At 40.7% G+C, this 12,369-nt stretch overlaps 2 protein-coding genes and 1 long non-coding RNA gene across 4 annotated transcripts in view; 1 reads left to right on the top strand and 2 right to left on the bottom strand.

The window, feature by feature from the left end:
• LOC120409361 (pancreatic lipase-related protein 2-like) overlaps positions 1 to 9,926 on the bottom strand; it is a 73,416-nt gene extending 63,490 nt beyond the window's left edge. Inside the window, exons 1-2 of the mRNA XM_039547318.1 lie at positions 9,889 to 9,926; positions 8,103 to 8,176 (exon numbers count right to left, since the gene is read on the bottom strand). Of these exons, the coding sequence (XP_039403252.1) occupies positions 8,103 to 8,117 (15 nt within the window). The 5' untranslated portion in view covers positions 8,118 to 8,176; positions 9,889 to 9,926. The remainder of the gene's footprint in view (positions 1 to 8,102; positions 8,177 to 9,888) is intronic.
• Positions 1 to 12,369, top strand: part of LOC120409367 — a 102,559-nt gene that overhangs the window by 32,958 nt on the left and 57,232 nt on the right. The window lies entirely within an intron of this gene.
• The window catches only part of CCDC172 (coiled-coil domain containing 172), an 87,708-nt gene that overhangs the window by 44,199 nt on the left and 31,140 nt on the right, over positions 1 to 12,369 (bottom strand). The window contains exons 7-8 of one of the 2 annotated variants that reach the window (XM_039547321.1): positions 9,889 to 9,976; positions 8,103 to 8,176 (exon numbers count right to left, since the gene is read on the bottom strand). In XM_039547321.1, coding sequence (XP_039403255.1) covers positions 8,147 to 8,176; positions 9,889 to 9,976 — 118 coding nt within the window. In that variant the 3' untranslated portion in view covers positions 8,103 to 8,146. Of the gene's footprint in view, positions 1 to 8,045; positions 8,177 to 9,888; positions 9,977 to 12,369 lie in introns of those variants that run through there. The other variant, XM_039547320.1, reaches the window with a different exon arrangement.

Genomic DNA, 12,369 nt, shown 5'->3' with positions numbered 1-12,369 from the left:
TAGATAATAAAACAGTAAATATCATAATACCACACTATATAAATCCATGGTACATCCACACCTTGAATACTGTGAATACTGTGTAGTCCTGGTTGCCCCATCTCAAAAATGATATGTTAGAAATGGAAAAGGCACAGAGAAGGGCCACAAAAATGATTAAGGATATGAAACAGCTTCCATATGAGGAGAGATTAAAAAGACTGGGGCTGTTCTGCTCGGAAAGGAGACAACCAAGGAGGAATATGATAAAGGTCAATAAAACCTTGAATGATGGGGAGAAGGTGAATAAGAAAGTGTTATTTACCCCTTCACATAACACAAGAAGCAAAGGTCACCCAATGAAATTGATAGGCAGGAGGTTTAAAAACAAGCAAAAGAAAGTGCTTCTTCACACAACACACAGTCCACCTGTGGAAGTTGCTGCCAGGGGATGTTGTGAAGGCCAAAAGCATAACTGGATTCAAAAAAGAATGAGAAGTTCATGGAGGATAGGTCCATCATTGGCTATTAGCCAAGATGGTCAGGAATGCAACCCCATTCTCTGTGTGTCCCTAAACCTCTAACTGCCAGATGCTGGGACTGGACAACAGGAGTGGATCACTTGATAATTGCCAAGTTCTGTTCATTCTCTTTGAAGCATCTGCCATTGGCCACTGTTGGAAGAGAGAATACTGGGCTAGATGGACCATTGGTCCTACCCAGTACGTCCATTCTTATCTTCCAGGGATGGGGTGGTGTTTTCTTCTGCTGTTCTTATCTCAATGAATTCCCATGAAATACAATGCCACAGATATCAACTGTACTCTCTGCTCTCCTACCTCCTGCCAGGGCTGACTCCAGGCACCAGCTCAGCAAGCAGGTGCTTGGGGTGGCCAAGGGGAAGGGGCGGCACGTCGGGTTCTTTGGTGGCAATTCGGCGACGGGTCCCTCGGTCCCTCTCGGAGCGAAGGACCAGCCGCTGAATTGCCGCCGAAGAAGAAAGTGGCGCAGTGGAGCAGACGCCGATCGCGATCATGGCGCTTTTTTTTTGTGCCACTTGGGGCGGGAGGAACCCTGGAGCTGGCCCTGCCTCCTGCTTGTCTTCTCTGCACCTTCTCACCAGTGCACCTTAGGGAGAGCTCAGTCTCAGCAGTGCACTTTAGGAAGAGTTCAACAGTCTCCCAGACCTAGCCCTTCCTATATACCCCTCAATTAGAGCCACCTGACCTGTGGAGGCAGAGAAGATGATCCAGCCCATAGACCTTTAACAGGCAAGTAGGAAAAAGATGAGCTGTCTTTGCCAATGCTACTTGAGAACAGGGGCGGCTCTAGGAATTCCACCGCCCCAAGCACTGGCGGTCGCCGGTCCCGCGGCTCCGGGGACCTCTTGCAGACGTGCCTGCGGAGGGTCCGCTGGTCCCGCGGCCTGTGGGAGGTCCACCGGAGCCGCCTGCCGCCCTCCCGGCGGCATGCCGCCCCAAGCTTGCGCTTGGCGCGCTGGGGTCTGGAGCCAGCCCTGCTTGAGAAGAATACTAAGATAGTAAAACCTGTAAATATTCATGGTTTGGAACACAAGGTATGTAGGGCCAAGTCCACTACTGATGTGCAACCTGTGTGATTCCATGAATTTCAGTGAGCTTGCAGAGAGTTAACAGACAAACTGTACAGTTACCTGCTATGATACAGTGAACTCTTATTATCAACAAACATCAGTATCAAATTCCTGGAAATGTCCATCAGGATTCTACCAGGTTCTGAGCAACGCGTCACCATACACGTTTCAAGTGCAGCATCCTATTAATTGAACTGACTGTGGAGTACTACAGCTGAGGTGCACTTAAAATCTGCATGTTGTGAGGAATTTGTCCTTTAAACTGGAAATTACAGTAATAGCATTGTGCTGTAGTTTATCTTGAAATATGTGACATGTGCTCTAACTGATTAAATGGTGATGACAGCATGGTGTATTTCAAGTACGTGAATGTAGCAGTCTGCAGATGGTCAGCGAAAAGTTATGGCTTAGCTGATATTTATTGTATTTTCAGTTTAATTTCAGAAAGACATTACTCCATATATAGTACAGACATAGTGAAGGACAGATCCTGCAGCTCTAACTCACTCAGTACCCTCATTACAGTCTATGAAAGTTATGCCTAAGAAAGGAATGCAGGATCAGGCCATTAATGAAGTTTTTCAACATGTAAATGTCATGTAGCAGTAAATGGAAAAAACTGCAAATAGTTTGTGTAATCTCTCTCATCACACACAGAGTCAAAACGGTCTCATATTGGCTTAATCATGGGAAGAATAGTTACAGGAAAATGAATATTTCAAGAAAAATCTACCTTTTTTTTTATACAAGAGCAACATTTTAGTGTTCATTACTGTGATCTGATTTTTAAAGATTTATTTGAAATACTACTTCCTGTGCATAAAGACAGGCTTTTTTCACTAATGGAAACATCAAATTGTGCTGATAAATCAGAAGAGCTCAGTCTGTCTTTCTGAGGATCACAAGCCCATGAAGACCAGGCTTTGCAGTAAGATTTTTCAGGAGGAAAGCCAGCCTTCTGCAGGTCACAAAAAAGAAACGTAACTCTTTGCACCAGAGAGCTTGAAAGCCACTTGAAGTGAGGAGGAAAGTTCTTATAACTGAATTCTCACATTCCTAGCCATGACTAGTCTTCATTCACTGCCAGGGATCTTATTATGGATCGAAGACTGGAATCATTCCCATTCCCAGTTGAATGCAGAGGAATGGACAAGTCTGAACCGGCTTTAAAAAGTACAGTGTGTATGCAGATGATCATCTGCAGTTTCACAGGACCCACTGCGATTTAGGTGAGGGAGGCTTTCTGTTTAGTTTTGGGGGAAGATATGGAGGGTGATTTTTTTTTTTTTGCCTTCTCTGGTCTCTGGAATGGAACCATTAGCTCAAGAGATGTTATTAGACTGCCTACACCCTATTCAATATGTCCCTTGGCTTTGTTTCATTGTGCAAAATCATGAATGCAGTGTGATATATTTTGGAATATGGTTGATATGAACTTAATCTTCATATAGTCTATGATCATTTTCTTATAAAATACTAATGCCCATTCTTCATAGGGACAGAATGTTGCTAGAACACACCTACTATATACTGTTTTACATTATTCCAGGAAATACATATAATATCAGTGCCTGTAAAATTTAGAAAGGTAAATTAAAGATGTACAAGTTTTAATGAGGTATCTGATAAAAACTGATGAAATGAAAATGATTGTATGAGAGAGAGAAAACATTTTATATTAAATGAAAAAATGTAATAAATTAAACCTATTTGATATCCTGTTTAAAGTTGTGTTGTAGCGTACAGCCCAGCAGATGGCACTAAAGTATTCCTTTTACAAAACCTCCTATTGTGAATGATAGCCAGGATTGCCCACAGTTTCTACTCTAGACAAACAAGAATTTATCAACCATAGAAAGAAGAATTTAGTAGCTATGAAATCCTGATCTCAAACAAGAACAAGCCTCATTTTCAGTGTGTCTGTTTACTGTATTTAGTTTATGATTTGTCTGAAATATCTTTATACATTCCATCCTGTTTGGAAGCTGTGGGCCTGTTTACACAAACATTTAGTTTTCAGCAACGTTGGGTGTAAATCTATCCTGTACCACCCTGCTACCCACTGTCCATGTGGACACTGCTGAAGCACACTACAGTTTATTAGTGTGCTTTGATCTACCCTTTTCTCCTATTTTTTTTACTAATCTTTGTTAAGTAAATTACAGGATTTTTGAACTGTAAAGGCAAACAAAGTCTGCAGCCCCCTTGCCCTATGTTAAGAGGTGATGTAAAGAACTGCATAGTGGAACCCATTTGCAGTGCCCAACATCAAGAAGTTTTATTGGTTCTGCAAAACCCAGAAACAAAATTTTTAAATATCATCTTCTAGATTTTTTTCTATTATTTTTTACATAGATAAAGACATAGAGCACTATTATAACACCCTTTTCCAAATAAGTTGCTTAGGACTTTAAACACTTAAGACAATGGATTGGAAGAAATGAACCATCTCCCACATCAGGTTTTTAAATAAAGTTTGAACAACCCAGCCTACTTTTGAAGCATGAGTGAATGACAGGTTTGCCCTATCGGTGAGATTATAGCAACAGTGGAGACTGCTGGTAACTGGTAATCAATGTATAGGAATGGATGAAAAATCGTAAGTGAGTGTGGATTGTAAATATTCCCCTGAACCTGTTTGATATTTTTATAAAAATTAAAATTAATGAAATGTGATGCATTTAATACCTATTAAAAAGAACATAAGTGAAATTTTATTGTTTTTGACAATGCCCACTTTATCGATGAAAATAGCATTGCTAGCTCACGTGTAAAAGTAGGACCCATAATTCCAGTTGAAATCAATGGATGCAAATGTGGTGTTTCAGCATCTCTGAGAATCAGACCCAAGGCATCTCAAGTTAGCAACTCCAAAACTGAGGCTCCAAGAATCAGTGGCTATGTTTGACTATTTGGGCCTCAGAACTTTTATTTCTGGGCCAGGTGACCAGTTACCTTTTGACAGCAGAAAGTGATATTAATCTTAATTGTTTTTCTGTGTATGATATATTGCATATATTGCCACAGAGAAGGCTATTTGCCTTGGCCTTACATCTAAAATAAAAAAGGAATTAGCAATTTAGAAAAAAACAAACAAAATGCAATGTATAATATCCCACTAATGAGAGGCAGGCAAATCCCCAACTAATGCGATGAGATTAATAGGAATTTGGTTAGCTGACCAGCTGCCATTTGTATTTTAACTGAGAATATGCTAGAGCATGCCGATAACAAAAAGTAGAACTACTGCTATTTATATTATTGCCAAACATGGTGTGATGGGGGTGTGTCCCCCACACAGGCCCTGAAAGGGTTAATGCGGGCTTGAGGGGTCAGTGATGTTATCTGGCTGCACCTGGAGGGAGAACCAGGCTTAACTGAACATGAAGCCCAGCTAGGTAGGAGCAGGCTCGTTAGTATAAAGCCAGGAAATTTAAAGCAGAAGGAGGCTGCAGGGAGAGTCTGATCATTCCCTGGGAGCAGAGAGGTAGGGAGAAGAAAACCCACAAGGGAGAATAAGACTTGGAAGAAGGATCAATCCCAAAAGAATTGTGGGGGAAAGAGAGCCTGAGAGCACTGAGTAGGAAGAAGCCCAGGGAAACAGTAGCAAGGAGTAGGACTGAGCAGGACTTAGCTGCTTGTTATAGGGTCCCTGGGCTAGAACCCAGTGTAGAAGATGGGCCTGGATTCCCTTACCAGCCACTGGGAAGTGGCACAGGATTGTTGGAAACACTAGCTGGTCCAGAGGGACATAGTTACCCTCAATAGTCCTCCCCTTCCAGTGTATGTCTGCACTACAGTTAGACACCCGCAGCTGGCCTGTGCCAGCTGGGTCAGGCTCATGGGGGTTGGGCTGTGGGGTTGTTTATTTGTAGTGTAGATGTTTGGGCTCAGGCTGCAGCCCTAGCTCTGGGGCCCTAGCATCTCGCGGGGTTCTAGGGCCTGGGGTCCAGCCCAAGCCCAAAGGTATACAGGGCCAGCCGCGGGTTTGTAATTACTGTGTAGACATACCCATAGTGGCCTGGCCAGAGGGCCGAGTCAGGAAGAGAGAGCATTCTGAATTGGTGTGTGTGTGGGGGCGGGGGGGTCCCAGCATGAATAACCGACAGAAGGGGGAGGCCAGAGTGGGTAAAAGCTGATCTCCAAATGTAGCCATAAGGAGGTGCTACCTGTGGTGAGTGTACCCCTTCACACTTGCCATGAATGATTAGACTTTCTACCTGATCCTGCACAGAGTGTAGTCAATTATCACCATCCACTTCAATGGGCACAAGATGGAGAGCCTCTATTGTTGACTCTCTTTTTTGGCTGTGATTTGTTTTGTTTTGTTTATTCCATTGTCATCTAATGGAAATGGGGACACTGAATGTCTTTTAACTGCATAATCCTACAGTCGTTCCTAAGGGAAAACACCCTGAAGTGTTTTGCCTGAGTAAAGGCTGTAGAATAGTTGTCTGTATCTCTAATTGTCTTTAGCTGAACTAACAGCAAAATTATTTCACATGTTAGACCTTGCTGTCAAACTAGGAAATCTTCACTCCAGCTTTTCTTTAGTTAGTACTGGCACGAAAGGCCTGACCATGTTCTCAGGTTCACATAGACCAAAAAATCCAACTTTTGCTAATATTTTTAATTGGATAATATTTCTCATATCACTCATTTAAATTTTATACATTCACTATTCAAGTACTGTTTATATTTAGCATCTATTACATGTATACTTTATGTGTTTGAGCTGCATAGCTACCATAAATAATACCATTGGAAAAGAGACACAAAGACGACTTGTAAATGAACAGTTTAAACACATGCATATGGAGATTGAATATTAATAACAGGTTTTCACCAGATTAGGAGTCAAATCCTAGTCAGTTAATTCTCATGGCTAGGACAATCAATGTCAATGACATCATCTGAATAAACAAGGCAGGAAAATCCTAATCCCAGTACAGGAAGGCCCATATTTATGTGATTTTCGCTCTCTTCCAGTCCCACAGCATGTAAATTACACCAGTTTAGCCACCTTGAGGTTCTCTGACATAACTTGTATCTCCTTATACACCACCTCTGAATTTGAGTCAGTTCAGCAAAGGACTTGAGCACTCGTGTAACTTTAAGTAGGCAACTAGTATTATTGAAGTCACTGAGACTTCTGATATGCTTAAAGTTAAGCTTATACTTAAGTGCTGTGCTGAATCAAGGCCTAAAAGAACTCTCATGAAAAAACACTTTAATATTAATTATGAAGTCAACTGTCATCATCAACTTTAACAGCAATAGTTATTGGTAATGGTAATAATTCCTACTTTATATGACTAGGTGGTTTTAGAGTATGCTTTGAGACCAACTCTTCAATCCATAAGGCCTAAAAGAACTCTCATGAAAAAACACTTTAATATTAATTATGAAGTCAACTGTCATCATCAACTTTAACAGCAATAGTTATCGGTAATGGTAATAATTCCTACTTTATATGACTAGGTGGTTTTACAGTATGCTTTGAGACCAACTCTTCAATCCATACATGGACAAAACTGCTTTTAAAGTCAATGAGAATTTGCTGGATTTTTGAACTGCAGCATTAGCTCCTTACAGGGATAAACTCTCTCTCTCCATTTCAGATACAAGGGGGTGGTCAGTTTCCAAAAACTGTAAGAAAATATGCTTTGTGGAGCTTGGATACAGTATTTCACTGGGGACAAATAGATCCACACCACCTTTCATCCCCCTATCTTCCTCCACACCTGTGGAGTGCGCTGGGCAATGGACCTGCAGCCCTGAGGCTGAAGTGGCAATCATGGATCATACAGAATTGAGTGGGGGAGGATTCCTTAAATCTAAAACCCAAGGAAATCCTCATCAAACAGCCTAGTTACTTGTACTGTGCACTGAGAATAGGATTTAGTCTCTAATGTTAACTGATGAGAATTTTTGGGGAGAGTGGGGGTGTAATTAGAAACCATGTACTAACTAGCAGAGTGGCTTTGTGGTTGCTGCCACTCCATAGAAGTTATTCTGGACTTTCACTTTTGTACTTCTGGGTTATGGTCTGCTTTATGAAGCTTGCACAATTGAGCTTTTAAGGTATAAATAACCATATGGTATGGAAATATCTCCTGCTGGCAGCATAGGTGTCTCTCAGAGGAGACCTAGGCTATTACCTTTCCTAGTAAGAGGAGGAATATGATGAAAGTGGATACACAGGGAAAATGGTACACTCAGAATGGAGTTATAGACTCTACTGTATCTGTACTAGCTTGTGTGCCAGATTCAGAGATGGTAAAGGAACAGCCTAGACAGGGATGCCTGTTGAATATGGGAATGGGATCACTGCCAACACAGCAAAAATATTTTTGAGGTAACCAAATGCCCACATTAATAAACAGCAAAAGGAGAAGTTACAAAATCTACTGAGAAACAGAATCTTTGTTTTCCCAACAAGAAATATGAAGGATGAGAGCTTAACAACAAAGGCTTACTAAAATGTGTGTAGTTAAAGTACTGCAAAGACCTGTTTCTGTGACATTTCAATCAGTCTTCTGTATATTATGGTATTTATTTGCCTGAAGACTTTTGTGATAATTTCTACAAAAAAGAAAGATACATGCATGTTAATTTGAAATACATGAAACAAGTCCTAATTGTGACACTATTATTTATAAAGAACTTAAAAGGGCAAGGACATGGTCACAACCTCCACCATATGTCAGCTGACTTGGGCTAGTATGTGGCCAGGAGTATTCACCACTCTCTTTAAAGAGGTATGTTAGATATTGTTACTGTGTGTACTCCTTCACAGGAGTCAAAAACAACGTGCCAGTCTTGGGTACAGTACCTTTGGGAACTACTGTCTTTGCACAGCTCCTGCTCCCTTGTCCCCAACACATGGGTATGTCTACATTGCAACTAAACACCTGTGGCTGTCCTGTGTCAACTGGCTTAGGCTACGGGGCCCCAGAAGGATGCCCCCTAATGGGGTCCCAGAGTCCAGGCTCCAACCCAAGCCTAACATATACACTGTAATTAAACAGTTCTGTAGCCTAAGCCGAAGGCAGCTGACACGGGACAGCCAGGGTTGTTTAACTTCAGTGTTGACATACCCACAGTGGCTTAATGCCAAAATCTAGCCCTTGAATTTTAAGAAGACTGAATTTCTTTGTACTTATACTGTTTTTACAATAAATTTTAAACATATGTAATGTACAGTATACCAAATGAAATTTAGTTTGTTTACACATCATATACAACATCCTGTACATAGTGAAGTATGTAACTTTCCCAAACCACCTCAATCAGCTTTAAGATCAATATAGCTACATTGCTATATTTAAAGTTGAGCATTTCCATTAAGCATCTCATTTGGGGAGTTTAATCTCACTCTGTGTATTTATATGGCCCCTGTCCTCATAATATATGAGCCTCTCCCAGCATTATTATTTCCGGCCTTGCTTGAAGTGTATATTTTAGATGTTTTAGACCTCAGAGAAATCAAAAAAGTAGACGTTTCCATTTTGCAAAACTTTGTTTTATGTGCTCATGATAAAGTTAATGAATGAGGTTCAAGGTTACCATCCCTCTAAATAAAGGGTTATGCAATAAATTACTCTGCCACAAACATTTTAACTGTTCATTGAAACCAATGTATATAAATCCAAATAAGTCATATCCTGTCACTGATCCCACATTTTTTTTCCCTAGTGGCAGTTGTATCATCAAACAGTAGCTAGACCAGAGACTCGAAAACATCAGCAAAAACCCTTCACTCTGAAAATGAGACCTTTAAAGTGTTTTCCTGCAATGTGTTTGTCCCCTCCTTTTTAAAAATTAATATTAAGAGCAGTAAAATTTATAAATTCACAAGTGTTGAATAAATAAAGCTAATGTGACACAACAGTTATGAAAATTGAAGAAAAGGTTGATATTTAGCAGAAAATGTGCAGTCTTCTCTAATCAGTTTCCATAAAGAACCCTATGAACTTACAACATTCAATAAGTACCTGAGAGCTGTACTCCCCTGTGGCCCAATTGCTACACGTCTATTTAAATAAAGGTTGCTCTCTAGGATCAGTGTAGCTCCTACTGCAAGATCTGCATTCAAGTGGTTCAGCATTCAAGAGGCTAATATTAATGGTGGCCCTACAACTAAATCCCTGCATCTTTTCCTGAAAATTTCTCAGTCTTAACAGGTAATGTCTTTCTGACGTTCCCTTTTCAATGAAGAATGGGGCTCTAGGCAGTTTGCAAATGGTGGGCCTAAAATTAATGGAAATTAGGAGCGCTCAATAAAAATAGCATACCATCTGCAGAAATTCAATTTCTGTTTGAAGAGCTTCACAAACATTTTCCAAGTCATCTTCTTTGTAAATGTCCAGTTCTTTTTTAATCCTGTTTCAATTTAAAAAAAAAGTGATATCCAAGGTTAGTCAATTATTGTTTCATTCAAATTTGGCCTAAGCCTGCAATCTGATCAGCGTGGGCAGACCCTGATATCCTACCTGCACAGATCTGATTGCATGATCAAGAGCTAGATTTGCAGTTATGACAGACCTGCATAACTGCATAACTCCTGGAGATTATTCATCACTGGCAGTTGTGGTAGTGACGAGGAGAACTTTAGAAAATGACAATCTCTGGGTTTGAAGAAAATATATCTAGAATAAGTGCTGTAACAGACAAATGTGAATTATAGGGCTATAATTCTATTGCTGGGTTGAGGTGATATCATAAACTATGAGAGGATTATAACCTCATAATTCAAAATTTGCCTTTCTACTAATACATGGATTTGAATCATTGATCCAGGCCTTCCACAGGCTCCCACTACTTTGCCTCCATAGTTATCGCTGCTGTCTCTCCACTGCTGTTATGTTTGTTCCATGCTGTTGCTGTCCTCTCCTTTGCAATACCAATAGCCTGTGTCGGGGTTCTCAAACTTCTTCATGGTGTGGATCAATTTCAATAGAGTGATTCTCTGATTAAACCTCCCCTCCTGTTCCTTGTGCTGTACCCCATTTCTCCTTCCATTCAATGTCACATGACAACCCTATGGCAACTGTAGTAATTGTTTACCTGGAAAAATAGTAGTATTAAAAGTATCTTTAATTTTTAAAAGTGTTTGTAGCTAAATTGGAATATGCATTAGCAGCTGGAAATAAGGAGGTGCCAGCACTTTGTGACCAGCCACCTCACTGTGTGAACCACCAGAAAGTGCTCTGCAAGCCAACAATGGTTCAGAGTCTGGGAACCTCCGTGTTAAATCTTTCTTAAACTGAAGGGCTCTAGGTCTTCACATTGAGTTTCCAGGAGGGATGTTATGGAGAATGAAATTGGTCACAAGGACAAAACTTTCTAATTGTCACTCGGTACCAAGCTCAGAAAGCAGCCCCTACAAACACAGAACCTGTGACTGAGTTAACCTCTGGCACGGAAGCAGTTCATACAGCAGCTTCTTGTCGTCAAAATTCTGAATTGTGGCAGATCCTGAGACAGAGGAAATGCCCCCTCCAAATGTTAATGGAGACTGGATAGAGCCATTGAGAGGGATTGACTTACCTAATACTGTCTCCAGAGTGGCCTCAGAGGCCACGACCAGAACAACAGATGCCCTGTTCATCAGATAACTAAAGTCTGTGCAACTCTCACAGAAGCAAAGAGAGCTATTCACAAATGAATAACCCTCTCTAAAGAGGGCGGGTTCCCATGGGGAATATTAAAGTTTAGGAAACAAGCAGGCAATTAGTGCTGTCAAAGGTACCAGTCCAAATTACTGTGCATCACCCATTATATTTACTTAGTTAGACATTTAATGGACCAAGGGAAAAGCTAACCCCAAACTTTTAGTGGCCTGAAGTATATCAAGCAGTAAAATTATATAGTGAGCCCTGTCATGGGTGCTAGCAGTTAGAGAAACAGAAGAGAACTGCAAAGTTAGGTTAAGTCCACTTCCTATAACAGAAGAACAATTTCAAAGGGTCACACTGGATATTTTGGGCCTACTATATAGGCAGACAAAAAGGGAAGAGGTATATTCTGTGCTACTGAAATATGCCAGCCATTCCCTTACAGCAGTAGCCCTGTGCACTGCTGATGTAGAGAGAGAAACTGACAACCTTTAAGTGTTTCATATATTGGGATACTAGTGAGTTAGCCTAGTATGTACACCTCTAACTCATATAACGCTGTCCTTGGGAGCCAAAAAATCATACCGCGTTATAGGTGAAATCGCATTATATCAAACTTGCTTTGATCCACCAGAGCACGCAACCCCCCACCTCCCTGGAGTGCTGCTTTACCGCGTTATATCCGAATTTGTGTTATATCGGGTCATGTTATATCAGGGTAGAGGTGTATATATAGATGACATTTCTTTAGTCAGCCTAACATGGGCAGAGCATCTCTTCCACATGGGGCAGTGATGCTTCTCATAAAAATGGCTTTGCTAACCATGAAAGAAAAAGTAACCTTGATTTGATAGAATTAGCTTATTCGGGACACAGAGTTAGAATGGATGTATTTAATAACAGAGACTGACGTTTGTTTCATTTTTTTCCCATTAAGGTACCAAAAAAGGCAAATGGCAGAAAGGGATAAGTTAGAGCTGTATATGATGTGTGAGGTCTCTCTGTTTAGAGAAGGGTTACAGAAGCTTACAGAAGCATTTCTTTGGAAACAAACTGCATACATACATGTGTTCTGACAAAAAAGGAAGATTTTAAAGAAAGTTTTAAAGATGGTCTACAGTGTGGTCCACAAACTTTTTAGTACTGCAGTTCCCTTGC

The sequence above is a fragment of the Mauremys reevesii genome, linkage group 7, assembly GCF_016161935.1.
Source record: "Mauremys reevesii isolate NIE-2019 linkage group 7, ASM1616193v1, whole genome shotgun sequence".
NCBI classification, from domain to species: Eukaryota; Metazoa; Chordata; order Testudines; family Geoemydidae; genus Mauremys; species Mauremys reevesii.
Note: the sequence above shows the minus strand (reverse complement) of the source record. Positions and strands in the feature narration are given on the sequence as shown.